The 15,033-nt window shown below is 67.2% G+C and overlaps 1 protein-coding gene across 1 annotated transcript in view; it reads right to left on the bottom strand.

The window, feature by feature from the left end:
* Positions 1-15,033, bottom strand: part of Tspear (thrombospondin type laminin G domain and EAR repeats) — a 51,995-nt gene that overhangs the window by 6,862 nt on the left and 30,100 nt on the right. Inside the window, exons 3-7 of the mRNA XM_090331535.1 lie at positions 13,198-13,288; positions 12,273-12,429; positions 2,927-3,058; positions 1,709-1,935; positions 481-667 (exon numbers count right to left, since the gene is read on the bottom strand). Coding sequence (XP_090187661.1) covers positions 481-667; positions 1,709-1,935; positions 2,927-3,058; positions 12,273-12,429; positions 13,198-13,288 — 794 coding nt within the window. The remainder of the gene's footprint in view (positions 1-480; positions 668-1,708; positions 1,936-2,926; positions 3,059-12,272; positions 12,430-13,197; positions 13,289-15,033) is intronic.

A 15,033-nucleotide genomic window follows, 5' to 3' on the forward strand; every position in this document is an offset into this window, starting at 1 on the left:
GACTGTCAGTCTGGGAGCACTGAGCAGGAGGACTGTCAGGGAGCACTGAGCAGGAGGACTGTCAGGGAGCACTGAGGAGGAGGACTCCGGTGTCTCCAGAGCACAAGAACCACACCTGCAGGTCTCCTGACTAGGGCAGGTGTGCAGGAGTGAGTGTGTGCACCCTGATGTCTAAATGTTGGACTCCTAGAAATGGCCAGGCAACACCCTCCCCCGCCCCCATTTTCCTTCCTTCTTCCCTCTCTCCTTTCCTTCTTTCTTCATTCCTCTTTCTTCCTCCCTCCCTCCTTCTCTTCTTTCTCCTTTCCTTCCTCTTCCTTCCTTCTTGACTCTCAGGTTGGCCTCGGCCCTGTGAGTGCTGGGATCTCAGGCACACGTCCCGGAGGCTGGCACTACTTTCCAGGAGGGAAGAGTTCACCTGCCGTGGCCATCCTCCACCCTCCACCGCTGCCTTCCGGGTCCAGGCCAGGCCTGCCCTACCTTCCCGGTGGTTGGCCACGGCCAGGAAGTGCTCCCCATCCACCTGGAAGGCCTCCCAGTCTCGGGCGCTGTGGGTGGCGATCCTCTGGTACAGGATGAACTTCAGCTTTCTGGGGCTCCATTTGTAAATCACCGAGAACTCCTGGCCCTTTTCATTGGGTCCGAAATTAGCCACAGCCAGGAAGATCTGGAAGAGAACCGGGTCAGTTCCGCGCCGGTGGGTGCAGTCCTGCATGGCACGGCTTCCCCACACCCGTGGAGAGAGGATGGGGTACCAGCCAGGTCTGGCCTATGCTCGGGATCCCTGAGGAGGGGCCTGGTACCAGAAGTTGCCTTCTCCAAATCCTTCATGGCTCTACTGGATGGCAAACCAATTCATTTGGGAATGCTCTGTACAGACACTGCCTGACCCCGCCCTGGGCCAGGTGCCCAGAGGGCTCTGGGCTCACACTCTGCCCCAGGGAGGGGCCAGGGCTGTGCACCCCGAGTATGCAGCTGTGAGTACCACAGGGCAGGAAGCAGGACTCAAGGCCCTCGCCGACAGGCTGGAGCCGCTGGTGGGTGAGGCCCTGTCTGTGCTGGGGGGTGGGGGGCTCAACACTGGCCCTCTTGGTTCTCGGGAGTTCCCGGTTATTCCCATTCTTTACAAGGAACAAAATAAAACCCTTAAAAGTGGCATGCACAGAAAGTAAAAATCCCTACAGCTGCTGCTCTACAATGTGGAGTGCGGTCAGCACGGGATGAATGGCGGTGTGCAGACGCGTGGTCTCCCTGCCCCCGGTGTCCAGCCCTGCTCAGGACCTGGGTTCAGAGGGCAGCCTCCTTCACAGGTCAGTGCTCTTGGGCGCTGGAGGAGAACGGAGCTCAGTCTCTCCACTGGCACCAGCACCTCGGCCCGTTGCTCATGGACCCCTGCTCCATCCAGGCTGGCCTGAAGGAGCAGCCCCTGGCCAGCACTCACACCCTGCAGCCCGCGGCCTGGCCCTCGCAGCCCTCGCTGGCCGCATGTCAGCCTGCGCCCTCAGTGTGGAGGGAGAGACGGAGGCTGGCCGAGATGCTCTCAGCTGGTGCAGCGATGTGCTGCCGTCTCACTCTAGGTAGAGCTGGCTCTGCCGCCTCTCTCCACCCGAGGAAGACGGCAGGGCCTGCGGAATGAGTCCCCGCCGTGGAGGAACCAAGGCCTGGTGGAGGCAGAGGCTGGGGAGGAGAGGCGGCCGCGCAGACTTGCCTTTCTCCCGATGGTGAAATGCCGCCAGGACTGGGCCTGGTGCGTGCGGATGCTCTGATAGGAGGTGAACTTCCCGTCCGTCCACTTGTAGATGGTGGATCTGGCTTTCCGATTGGCGGTGGCCACGAACAGCCCCACCCCCGGGATGTGGAACACCTCCACGCCCAGAGTCTCCGAGTTGGTGAGGAGGCTCTGGTGCTCCTCCAGGTAGTCCAGCCGGACTCTGGCTGGGATGGGAAGATGACGACCCAGTTAACACGGCCGAGGACGGAGCCCGGCCGCCCCTGGGGCCGCCCCTGGGGCCCCGCCTCGGGAAGATTCTCCTGCTTCTTCCTGCCAGGGGCTCTGGGATCTGCACCGCTCCCAGAGATAGAGCTGGTACATTGTGCCCAAGTCAAACCAAGCCTCATCACCCCTACAGGCCGAGCCCCCGGCAGTGGGCAGACAGCCAGCCCGGGGCTGGCCTGGGGGTATCGCCACAGCCCACCTGAGGCAGGGCCACCCTCCCTGCCCGGGATTCCCCAGGCCCCGCGGAACAGTGCTAGCCGAGCGGCAGCATGGTCTCCTATCAAGTGGGCAGCACATCCGAAGGAGGCCAGGAGGCGCGAGCTCAGCCCTCCTGACCCTTCTTCTAGTCAGCTGGGAAGAGGAACTGGGCGACAGCCTGCTCTCTGAGAGCCACACTCAGGGCACACTCAGGACACCAACTGTATGCGGCAGCCTGGCACTCCTGGGCCGGCCCTGGGCAGCGTGGGCCCCCAGCCTGGAGCCTGGCACTCCTGGCTCCAGGCCCTGGGCGGTGTGAGCCCCCAGCCTGGAGCCTGGCACTCCTGGGCCGGCCCTGGGCGGCGTGGGCCCCCAGCCTGGAGCCTGGCACTCCTGGCTCCAGGCCCTGGGCAGCGTGGGCCCCCAGCCTGGAGGCTGGCATTCATGGGCCGGCCCTGGGCAGCGTGGGCCCCCAGCCTGGAGCCTGGCACACCTGAGCTGGCCCTGGGCAGCGTGGGCCCCTAGCCTGGAGGCTGGCATTCCTGGCTCCAGGCCCACGGGTCTGGCTTGCTGGACGGAGCCCACACCTGCTCCAGGAGTGGCTGCAGCCTGCCCTGCAGGGCTCACTCTCAGAAGTCCCCCGGGCCCCGACAGGCACAAAGGCACACACACCTTCTCGTGACCTCCCCCCCAGCTCAGAGTGCGAACACCTGGTCTTCAGGACCCCCTCACCTGCCAGCACCGAGACCCAGTGGCCGCCCGTGCACAGGTGCAGCCCCCTCCTGATGGCGTCAAACCAGAACTGCGCCTCCTCGGCCACGGAGCATGGGGGCTGCGTCCCCAGGGTCACTCTCAGGCTGGCTTCTGTGGGCGAGGAGGAGAAGGGTGCCATGTGTGCAGGTGCAGGCACAGGGCCTGGCACAGGCACGCAGGGCTTCTCTGCTCTCTGCAGCAGAGGGCATGATTTCAGCACAGTGGCTATGGGGTACAGCCCTCCACAGAACCCAGGGACAGCCCTCCTCAGAGCCTGGGGACAGCAGTCCACAGAGCCCAGGGACAGCCCTCCTCAGAGCCCGGGGACAGCCCTCCACACAGCCCGGGGACAGCCCTCCACAGAGCCCGGGGACAGCCCTCCTCAGAGCCTCAGCCCTCCACAGAGCCCGGGGACAGCCCTCCTCAGAGCCTCAGCCCTCCACAGAGCCCGGGGACAGCCCTCCTCAGAGCCTCAGCCCTCCACAGAGCCCGGGGACAGCCCTCCTCAGAGCCTCAGCCCTCCACAGAGCCCGGGGACAGCCCTCCTCAGAGCCTCAGCCCTCCACAGAGCCCAGGGACAGCCCTCCTCAGAGCCTCAGCCCTCCTCAGAGCCCAGGGACAGCCCTCCTCAGAGCCCAGGGACAGCCCTCCTCAGAGCCTCAGCCCTCCTCAGAGCCCGGGGACAGCCCTCCTCAGAGCCTCAGCCCTCCTCAGAGCCTCAGCCCTCCTCAGAGCCCAGGGACAGCCCTCCACAGAGCCTCAGCCCTCCTCAGAGCCCAGGGACAGCCCTCCACAGAGCCTCAGCCCTCCTCAGAGCCCGGGGACAGCCCTCCACAGAGCCTCAGCCCTCCTCAGAGCCCGGGGACAGCCCTCCACAGAGCCCGGGGACAGCCCTCCTCAGAGCCCGGGGACAGCCCTCCTCAGAGCCCGGGGACAGCCCTCCTCAGAGCACGGGGACAGACCTCCTCAGAGCCTCAGCCCTCCTCAGAGCCTCAGCCCTCCTCAGAGCCTCAGCCCTCCACAGAGCCCAGGGACAGCCCTCCTCAGAGCCTCAGCCCTCCACAGAGCCCGGGGAAAGCCCTCCTCAGAGCCCGGGGACAGCCCTCCTCAGAGCACGGGGACAGACCTCCTCAGAGCCTCAGCCCTCCTCAGAGCCGCAGCCCTCCTCAGAGCCTCAGCCCTCCACAGAGCCCAGGGACAGCCCTCCTCAGAGCACGGGGACAGACCTCCTCAGAGCCTCAGCCCTCCTCAGAGCCTCAGCCCTCCTCAGAGCCCGGGGACAGCCCTCCTCAGAGCCCGGGGACAGCCCTCAGCAGAGCCCGGGGACAGCCCTCCTCAGAGCCTGGGGACAGCCCTCGGCAGAGCCCGGGGACAGCCCTCCTCAGAGCCCGGGGACAGCCCTCCTCAGAGCCCAGGGACAGCCCTCCTCAGAGCCTCAGCCCTCCTCAGAGCCCGGGGACAGTCCTCCTCAGAGCCTCAGCCCTCCTCAGAGCCTCAGCCCTCCTCAGAGCCCGGGGACAGCCCTCCTCAGAGCCTCAGCCCTCCTCAGAGCCCGGGGACAGCCCTCCTCAGAGCCTCAGCCCTCCTCAGAGCCTCAGCCCTCCTCAGAGCCCGGGGACAGCCCTCCTCAGAGCCTCAGCCCTCCTCAGAGCCTCAGCCCTCCTCAGAGCCCGGGGACAGCCCTCCTCAGAGCCTCAGCCCTCCTCAGAGCCTCAGCCCTCCTCAGAGCCCGGGGACAGCCCTCCTCAGAGCCTCAGCCCTCCTCAGAGCCTCAGCCCTCCTCAGAGCCCGGGGACAGCCCTCCTCAGAGCCCGGGGACAGCCCTCCTCAGAGCCCGGGGACAGCCCTCCTCAGAGCCCGGGGACAGCCCTCCTCAGAGCCCGGGGACAGCCCTCGGCAGAGCCCGGGGACAGCCCTCCACAGAGCCTCAGCCCTCCACAGAGCCTCAGCCCTCCACAGAGCCTCAGCCCTCCACAGAGCCTCAGCCCTCCTCAGAGCCCGGGGACAGCCCTCCACAGAGCCTCAGCCCTCCACAGAGCCTCAGCCCTCCTCAGAGCCTGGGGACAGCCCTCCTCAGAGCCCGGGGACAGCCCTCCACAGAGCCTCAGCCCTCCACAGAGCCTCAGCCCTCCTCAGAGCCCAGGGACAGCCCTCCACAGAGCCCGGGGAAAGCCCTCCTCAGAGCCCGGGGACAGCCCTCCTCAGAGCCCGGGGACAGCCCTCCTCAGAGCCCGGGGACAGCCCTCCACAGAGCCCGGGGACAGCCCTCCTCAGAGCCTCAGCCCTCCTCAGAGCCCGAGGACAGCCCTCCTCAGAGCCTCAGCCCTCCACAGAGCCCGGGGACAGCCCTCCTCAGAGCCTCAGCCCTCCTCAGAGCCCAGGGACAGCCCTCCTCAGAGCCTCAGCCCTCCTCAGAGCCCGGGGACAGCCCTCCTCAGAGCCCGGGGACAGCCCTCCTCAGAGCCCAGGGACAGCCCTCCTCAGAGCCTGGGGACAGCCCTCCTCAGAGCCTCAGCCCTCCTCAGAGCCTCAGCCCTCCACAGAGCCTCAGCCCTCCTCAGAGCCCGGGGACAGCCCTCCTCAGAGCCTCAGCCCTCCTCAGAGCCCGGGGACAGCCCTCCTCAGAGCCTCAGCCCTTCACAGAGCCCGGGGACAGCCCTCCTCAGAGCCTCAGCCCTCCACAGAGCCCGGGGACAGCCCTCCTCAGAGCCCAGGGACAGCCCTCCTCAGAGCCTCAGCCCTCCTCAGAGCCTCAGCCCTCCTCAGAGCCTCAGCCCTCCACAGAGCCTGGGGACAGCCCTCCTCAGAGCCTCAGCCCTCCTCAGAGCCTCAGCCCTCCTCAGAGCCTCAGCCCTCCTCAGAGCCCAGGGACAGCCCTCCACAGAGCCTCAGCCCTCCTCAGAGCCCGGGGACAGCCCTCCTCAGAGCCTCAGCCCTCCTCAGAGCCTCAGCCCTCCTCAGAGCCCGGGGACAGCCCTCCTCAGAGCCTCAGCCCTCCTCAGAGCCTCAGCCCTCCTCAGAGCCTTAGCCCTCCACAGAGCCCAGGGACAGCCCTCCTCAGAGCCTCAGCCCTCCTCAGAGCCCAGGGACAGCCCTCCTCAGAGCCTCAGCCCTCCACAGAGCCCAGGGACAGCCCTCCTCAGAGCCTCAGCCCTCCACAGAGCCCAGGGACAGCCCTCCTCAGAGCCTCAGCCCTCCACAGAGCCTCAGCCCTCCACAGAGCCCAGGGACAGCCCTCCTCAGAGCCTCAGCCCTCCTCAGAGCCCGGGGACAGCCCTCCTCAGAGCCTCAGCCCTCCACAGAGCCCAGGGACAGCCCTCCTCAGAGCCTCAGCCCTCCACAGAGCCTCAGCCCTCCACAGAGCCCAGGGACAGCCCTCCTCAGAGCCTCAGCCCTCCTCAGAGCCTCAGCCCTCCACAGAGCCCAGGGACAGCCCTCCACAGAGCCTCAGCCCTCCTCAGAGCCCGGGGACAGCCCTCCTCAGAGCCTCAGCCCTCCTCAGAGCCTCAGCCCTCCTCAGAGCCCGGGGACAGCCCTCCTCAGAGCCTCAGCCCTCCTCAGAGCCTCAGCCCTCCTCAGAGCCCGGGGACAGCCCTCCTCAGAGCCTCAGCCCTCCACCGAGCCCGGGGACAGCCCTCCTCAGAGCCTCAGCCCTCCACAGAGCCCGGGGACAGCCCTCCTCAGAGCCTCAGCCCTCCACCGAGCCCGGGGACAGCCCTCCTCAGAGCCTCAGCCCTCCACAGAGCCCGGGGACAGCCCTCCTCAGAGCCTCAGCCCTCCTCAGAGCCTCAGCCCTCATCAGAGCCCAGGGACAGCCCTCCTCAGAGCCTCAGCCCTCCTCAGAGCCCAGGGACAGCCCTCCACAGAGCCTCAGCCCTCCTCAGAGCCCGGGGACAGCCCTCCTCAGAGCCTCAGCCCTCCTCAGAGCCTCAGCCCTCCTCAGAGCCCGGGGACAGCCCTCCTCAGAGCCTCAGCCCTCCTCAGAGCCTCAGCCCTCCTCAGAGCCCGGGGACAGCCCTCCTCAGAGCCTCAGCCCTCCACCGAGCCCGGGGACAGCCCTCCTCAGAGCCTCAGCCCTCCACAGAGCCCGGGGACAGCCCTCCTCAGAGCCTCAGCCCTCCACCGAGCCCGGGGACAGCCCTCCTCAGAGCCTCAGCCCTCCACAGAGCCCGGGGACAGCCCTCCTCAGAGCCTCAGCCCTCCACCGAGCCCGGGGACAGCCCTCCTCAGAGCCTCAGCCCTCCACAGAGCCCGGGGACAGCCCTCCTCAGAGCCTCAGCCCTCCTCAGAGCCTCAGCCCTCCTCAGAGCCCAGGGACAGCCCTTCTCAGAGCCTCAGCCCTCCTCAGAGCCTCAGCCCTCCTCAGAGCCCGGGGACAGCCCTCCTCAGAGCCTCAGCCCTCCACTGAGCCCGGGGACAGCCCTCCTCAGAGCCTCAGCCCTCCACAGAGCCCGGGGACAGCCCTCCTCAGAGCCTCAGCCCTCCTCAGAGCCTCAGCCCTCCTCAGAGCCCAGGGACAGCCCTCCTCAGAGCCTCAGCCCTCCTCAGAGCCCAGGGACAGCCCTCCACAGAGCCTCAGCCCTCCTCAGAGCCTCAGCCCTCCTCAGAGCCCCAGCCCTCCACAGAGCCCGGGGACAGCCCTCCTCAGAGCCCAGGGACAGCCCTCCTCAGAGCCTCAGCCCTCCACAGAGCCCGGGGACAGCCCTCCTCAGAGCCTCAGCCCTCCACAGAGCCCAGGGACAGCCCTCCTCAGAGCCTCATCCCTCCACAGAGCCCGGGGAAAGCCCTCCTCAGAGCCCGGGGACAGCCCTCCTCAGAGCACGGGGACAGACCTCCTCAGAGCCTCAGCCCTCCTCAGAGCCTCAGCCCTCCTCAGAGCCTCAGCCCTCCACAGAGCCCAGGGACAGCCCTCCTCAGAGCACGGGGACAGACCTCCTCAGAGCCTCAGCCCTCCTCAGAGCCTCAGCCCTCCTCAGAGCCCGGGGACAGCCCTCCTCAGAGCCCGGGACAGCCCTCAGCAGAGCCCGGGGACAGCCCTCCTCAGAGCCTGGGGACAGCCCTCGGCAGAGCCCGGGGACAGCCCTCCTCAGAGCCCGGGGACAGCCCTCCTCAGAGCCCAGGGACAGCCCTCCTCAGAGCCTCAGCCCTCCTCAGAGCCCGGGGACAGCCCTCCTCAGAGCCTCAGCCCTCCTCAGAGCCTCAGCCCTCCTCAGAGCCCGGGGACAGCCCTCCTCAGAGCCTCAGCCCTCCTCAGAGCCCGGGGACAGCCCTCCTCAGAGCCTCAGCCCTCCTCAGAGCCTCAGCCCTCCTCAGAGCCCGGGGACAGCCCTCCTCAGAGCCTCAGCCCTCCTCAGAGCCTCAGCCCTCCTCAGAGCCCGGGGACAGCCCTCCTCAGAGCCTCAGCCCTCCTCAGAGCCTCAGCCCTCCTCAGAGCCCGGGGACAGCCCTCCTCAGAGCCTCAGCCCTCCTCAGAGCCTCAGCCCTCCTCAGAGCCCGGGGACAGCCCTCCTCAGAGCCCGGGGACAGCCCTCCTCAGAGCCCGGGGACAGCCCTCCACAGAGCCTCAGCCCTCCACAGAGCCTCAGCCCTCCACAGAGCCTCAGCCTTCCACAGAGCCTCAGCCCTCCTCAGAGCCCGGGGACAGCCCTCCACAGAGCCTCAGCCCTCCACAGAGCCTCAGCCCTCCTCAGAGCCTGGGGACAGCCCTCCTCAGAGCCCGGGGACAGCCCTCCACAGAGCTTCAGCCTCCCACAGAGCCTCAGCCCTCCTCAGAGCCCAGGGACAGCCCTCCACAGAGCCCGGGGGAAAGCCCTCCTCAGAGCCCGGGGACAGCCCTCCTCAGAGCCCGGGGACAGCCCTCCTCAGAGCCCGGGGACAGCCCTCCACAGAGCCCGGGGACAGCCCTCTCAGAGCCTCAGCCCTCCTCAGAGCCCGAGGACAGCCCTCCTCAGAGCCTCAGCCCTCCACAGAGCCCGGGGACAGCCCTCCTCAGAGCCTCAGCCCTCCTCAGAGCCCAGGGACAGCCCTCCTCAGAGCCTCAGCCCTCCTCAGAGCCCGGGGACAGCCCTCCTCAGAGCCCGGGGACAGCCCTCCTCAGAGCCCAGGGACAAGCCCTCCTCAGAGCCTGGGGACAGCCCTCCTCAGAGCCTCAGCCCTCCTCAGAGCCCGGGAACAGCCCTCCTCAGAGCCTCAGCCCTCCACAGAGCCTCAGCCCTCCTCAGAGCCCGGGGACAGCCCTCCTCAGAGCCTCAGCCCTCCTCAGAGCCTGGGGACAGCCCTCCTCAGAGCTTCAGCCCTTCACAGAGCCCGGGGACAGCCCTCCTCAGAGCCTCAGCCCTCCACAGAGCCCGGGGATAGCCCTCCTCAAGCCCAGGGACAGCCCTCCTCAGAGCCTCAGCCCTCCTCAGAGCCTCAGCCCTCCTCAGAGCCTCAGCCCTCCACAGAGCCTGGGGACAGCCCTCCTCAGAGCCTCAGCCCTCCTCAGAGCCTCAGCCCTCCTCAGAGCCTCAGCCCACCTCAGAGCCCAGGGACAGCCCTCCACAGAGCCTCAGCCCTCCTCAGAGCCCGGGGACAGCCCTCCTCAGAGCCTCAGCCCTCCTCAGAGCCTCAGCCTCCTCAGAGCCCGGGGACAGCCCTCCTCAGAGCCTCAGCCCTCCTCAGAGCCTCAGCCTCCTCAGAGCCTTAGCCCTCCACAGAGCCCAGGGACAGCCCTCCTCAGAGCCTCAGCCCTCCACAGAGCCCAGGACAGCCCTCCTCAGAGCCTCAGCCCTCCTCAGAGCCCAGGGGACAGCCCTCCTCAGAGCCTCAGCCCTCACAGAGCCCAGGGACAGCCCTCCTCAGAGCCTCAGCCCTCCTCAGAGCCCAGGGACAGCCCTCCTCAGAGCCTCAGCCCCTCCTCAGAGCCCAGGACAGCCCTCCTCAGAGCCTCAGCCCTCCTCAGAGCCCAGGGACAGCCCTCCTCAGAGCCTCAGCCCTCCACAGAGCCCAGGGACAGCCCTCTCAGAGCCTCAGCCCTCCACAGAGCCCAGGGACAGCCCTCCTCAGAGCCTCATCCCTCCACAGAGCCTCAGCCCTCACAGAGCCCAGGGACAGCCCTCTCAGAGCCTCAGCCCTCCTCAGAGCCCGGGGACAGCCCTCCTCAGAGCCTCAGCCCTCCACAGAGCCCAGGGACAGCCCTCCTCAGAGCCTCAGCCCTCCACAGAGCCTCAGCCCTCCACAGAGCCCAGGGACAGCCCTCCTCAGAGCCTCAGCCCTCCTCAGAGCCTCAGCCCTCCACAGAGCCCAGGGACAGCCCTCCACAGAGCCTCAGCCCTCCTCAGAGCCCGGGGACAGCCCCTCCTCAGAGCCTCAGCCCTCCTCAGAGCCTCAGCCCTCCTCAGAGCCCGGGGACAGCCCCTCCTCAGAGCCTCAAGCCCTCCTCAGAGCCTCAGCCCTCCTCAGAGCCCGGGGACAGCCCTCCTCAGAGCCTCAGCCCTCCACCGAGCCCGGGGACAGCCCTCCTCAGAGCCTCAGCCCTCCACAGAGCCCTGGGGACAGCCCTCCTCAGAGCCTCAGCCCTCCACCGAGCCCGGGGACAGCCCTCCTCAGAGCCTCAGCCCTCCACAGAGCCCGGGGACAGCCCTCCTCAGAGCCTCAGCCCTCCTCAGAGCCTCAGCCCTCATCAGAGCCCAGGGACAGCCCTCCTCAGAGCCTCAGCCCTCCTCAGAGCCCAGGGACAGCCCTCCACAGAGCCTCAGCCCTCCTCAGAGCCCGGGGACAGCCCTCCTCAGAGCCTCAGCCCTCCTCAGAGCCTCAGCCCTCCTCAGAGGCCCGGGGACAAGCCCTCCTCAGAGCCTCAGCCCTCCTCAGAGCCTCAGCCCTCCTCAGAGCCCGGGGACAGCCCTCCTCAGAGCCTCAGCCCTCCACCGAGCCCGGGGACAGCCCTCCTCAGAGCCTCAGCCCTCCACAGAGCCCGGGGACAGCCCTCCTCAGAGCCTCAGCCCTCCACCGAGCCCGGGGACAGCCCTCCTCAGAGCCTCAGCCCTCCACAGAGCCCGGGGACAGCCCTCCTCAGAGCCTCAGCCCTCCACCGAGCCCGGGGACAGCCCTCCTCAGAGCCTCAGCCCTCCACAGAGCCCGGGGACAGCCCTCCTCAGAGCCTCAGCCCTCCTCAGAGCCTCAGCCCTCCTCAGAGCCCAGGGACAGCCCTTCTCAGAGCCTCAGCCCTCCTCAGAGCCTCAGCCCTCCTCAGAGCCCGGGGACAGCCCTCCTCAGAGCCTCAGCCCTCCACCGAGCCCGGGGACAGCCCTCCTCAGAGCCTCAGCCCTCCACAGAGCCCGGGGACAGCCCTCCTCAGAGCCTCAGCCCTCCTCAGAGCCTCAGCCCTCCTCAGAGCCCAGGGACAGCCCTCCTCAGAGCCTCAGCCCTCCTCAGAGCCCAGGGACAGCCCTCCACAGAGCCTCAGCCCTCCTCAGAGCCTCAGCCCTCCTCAGAGCCCCAGCCCTCCACAGAGCCCGGGGACAGCCCTCCTCAGAGCCCAGGGACAGCCCTCCTCAGAGCCTCAGCCCTCCACAGAGCCCGGGGACAGCCCTCCTCAGAGCCTCAGCCCTCCACAGAGCCCAGGGACAGCCCTCCTCAGAGCCTCAGCCCTCCACAGAGCCTCAGCCCTCCACAGAGCCCAGGGACAGCCCTCCTCAGAGCCTCAGCCCTCCACAGAGCCCGGGGACAGCCCTCCTCAGAGCCTCAGCCCTCCTCAGAGCCTCAGCCCTCCTCAGAGCCCGGGGACAGCCCTCCTCAGAGCCCGGGGACAGCCCTCGGCAGAGCCCTGGGACTGCCCTCCTCAGAGCCTGGGGACAGCCCTCGGCAGAGCCCGGGGACAGCCCTCCTCAGAGCCTCAGCCCTCCTCAGAGCCCGGGGACAGCCCTCCTCAGAGCCTCAGCCCTCCACAGAGCCCGGGGACAGCCCTCCTCAGAGCCTCAGCCCTCCACAGAGCCCGGGGACAGCCCTCCTCAGAGCCCAGGGACAGCCCTCCTCAGAGCCTCAGCCCTCCACAGAGCCCGGGGACAGCCCTCCTCAGAGCCCGGGGACAGCCCTCCTCAGAGCCCAGGGACAGCCCTCCTCAGAGCCTCAGCCCTCCTCAGAGCCCGGGGACAGCCCTCCTCAGAGCCTCAGCCCTCCTCAGAGCCCGGGGACAGCCCTCGGCAGAGCCGGGGACAGCCCTCCTCAGAGTCCGGGGACAGCCCTCGCAGAGCCCGGGGACAGCCCTCCTCAGAGCCTGGGGACAGCCCTCGGCAGAGCCGGCTCTCAGGGTCTGGTGGGGTGAGTCCCTGTGGCCTCACCTACTAACCATAGGGATATTTCAGGACCTCATTGTCATCGGGCTTTCCTGGAAACTCCCGTAGTGCCTGTGGGATGGACAGCTCAGCCAGATGGGCGTTCCTGCTGGGGCACAGGCTGGGGGTGGCATCGGAGCCGGGGAGAACCACCAGCTGCCTCATTAGGCCCTGCAGAGAGAAGGGCAGCACTCAGACTCGAGCTGCTGTGCTGGGCCTGGGTCCGTGAGGCACGGGAGGCCACGTGTCTGCAGTGCCAAGAAGCCTGGCAGTCGCTTGTCAGGACGATCACAGGGGCCACAGCCCAACACCGCGCTCCATCCAACGCATGGATTTTCTCCGTGCCCTGCCTGGTAGCCAGGTTCCACTGCCAGTCTATCTGTCCATCTATCCACCTGTCCATCCACCCGGAGCTCCCCTAAAGGTTTCTCCCCTGCCCATCTGTCCAGGCCCTGGTCATCTATCCTTTCCTTTGTCCTCCCAGCCGTCTGCCCCTCCCTCCTCTGTACCTCTGCCAGTCCATGCACAGAGCACCCACTATGTGTCAGGCCTGGCTCCACAGTGTGGACTCCCCAGGGAACCATGGCCTCTGCTCCCAGAGAACAGGCCTCCTGTCCTCACCCTGGGGCCACAGCAAAGCAAAGACAGCAGGTCTGATCAGAGTGGTGGGTGGCCTGCTTGTAAAAAGGGCAGGGCCTGGAGGAGCTCAGAAAGGGCATGCCAAGTCCCTGTGGTGACCCCATACCCACTGTGCTCTCCACAACCAGTTAGCACAGGCAACAAGCCCGAGGATCCCAAGGCAGGGCCTGTGGGGTAGCCTCTGTCCTGGTGTGTGTGTGTGAGGGGCAGCAATTCCTGAGCTCTGGGTAGGTGGACAGCCTGAGTCCTGGGGGCACAGCAGTCCCTGAGCAGGGGTCGGGGGGAAGTGTTGGCACTCACAGTGAACAAGCCTTTGGTTCTCCTCCTGCTGCCGATGAAGAACCGGGCTCCTTGCACAGAGAGTGAGTCAGGGAAGGCCACATCAGCCATTCTGTAAACAGCCATGGACAGGTCAGTCACAGGAGGGCAAATCCATGTTCTGGTTTCATTACCAAAGGCCCATGTCCCTAGCCACCATGACAAGGGGCTCGGCCTGCACTTCAACCACAGACCTGTCCTCCCTGTCATGTTCACAAGCCTGGGAGGCCATGATGTGGGACAGTGATGTGAGGGGGAGAGATGTGGGGGAGGGAGTGAGGAGGGGGAGAGATGTGGGGGAGGGAGTGAGGAGGGGGGAGATGTGGGGGAGGGAGATGTGAGGGGGAGAGATGTGGGGGAGGGAGTGAGGAGGGGGAGAGATGTGGGGGAGGAGATGTGAGGGGGAGAGATGTGGGGGAGGGAGATGTGAGGGGGAGAGATGTGGGGGAGGGAGATGTGAGGGGGAGAGATGTGGGGGAGGGAGTGAGGAGGGGGGAGCTGTGGGGGAGGGAGATGTGAGGGGGAGAGATGTGGGGGAGGGAGATGTGAGGGGGAGAGATGTGGGGGAGGGAGATGTGAGGGGGAGAGATGTGGGGGAGGGAGTGAGGAGTGGAGAGCTGTGGGGGAGGGAGTGAGGAGGGGGAGAGATGTGGGGGAGGGAGATGTGAGGGGTAGAGATGTAGGGGAGGGAGTGAGGAGGGGGGAGCTGTGGGGGAGGGAGATGTGAGGGGGAGAGATGTAGGGGAGGGAGATGTGAGGGGGAGAGATGTGGGGGAGGGAGATGTGAGGGGGAGAGATGTGGGGGAGGGAGTGAGGAGTGGAGAGCTGTGGGGGAGGGAGTGAGGAAGGGGAGAGATGTGGGGGAGGGAGATGTGAGGGGTAGAGATGTAGGGGAGGGAGTGAGGAGGGGGGAGCTGTGGGGGAGGGAGATGTGAGGGGGAGAGATGTGGGGGAGGGAGATGTGAGGGGTAGAGATGCAGGGGAGGGAGTGAGGAGGGGGGAGATGTGGGGGAGGGAGATGTGAGGGGGAGAGATGTGGGGGAGGGAGTAAGGAGGGGGGAGATGTGGGGGAGGGAGATGTGAGGGGGAGAGATGTGGGGGAGGAAGATGTGAGGGGAGAGATGTGGGGGAGGGAGATGTGAGGGGGAGAGATGTGGGGGAGGGAGATGTGAGGGGGAGAGATGTGGGGGAGGGAGTGAGGAGGGGGGAGATGTGAGGGAGGGAGTAGGGGAGAGATGTGGGGAGGGAGATGTGAGGGGGAGAGATGTGGGGGAGGGAGTAAGGAGGGGGGAGATGTGGGGGAGGGAGATGTGAGGGGGAGAGATGTGGGGGAGGAAGATGTGAGGGGGGGGAGAGATGTGGGGGAGGGAGATGTGAGGGGGAGAGATGTGGGGGAGGGAGTAAGGAGGGGGGAGATGTGGGGGAGGGAGATGTGAGGGGGAGAGATGTGGGGGAGGAAGATGTGAGGGGGAGAGATGTGGGGGAGGGAGATGTGAGGGGGAGAGATGTGGGGGAGGGAGATGTGAGGGGGAGAGATGTGGGGGAGGGAGTGAGGAGGGGGGAGATGTGAGGGAGGGAGTAGGGGAGAGATGTGGGGGAGGGAGATGTGAGGGGGAGATGTATGGGGGAGGGAGTGACACCACACAGGAAGGGCCAGTCCTGGGGGGGGGACACTTTCCCCCCAGGACAGCAGTCTTCACGTGGCAGAGACATGCTTCATGGCTCATCCTGCCCCTGTCCCCAAGGTGAGCCTCCAGGGACTCCACCCCCCAGGGCTCCTGCCCACCTGCCCGCCACCGAGCACTGTATGCAGGACTC

The sequence above is a fragment of the Megascapheus bottae genome, chromosome 1, assembly GCF_031878675.1.
Source record: "Megascapheus bottae isolate mThoBot1 chromosome 1, mThoBot2.hap1, whole genome shotgun sequence".
NCBI lineage: Eukaryota > Metazoa > Chordata > Mammalia > Rodentia > Geomyidae > Megascapheus > Megascapheus bottae.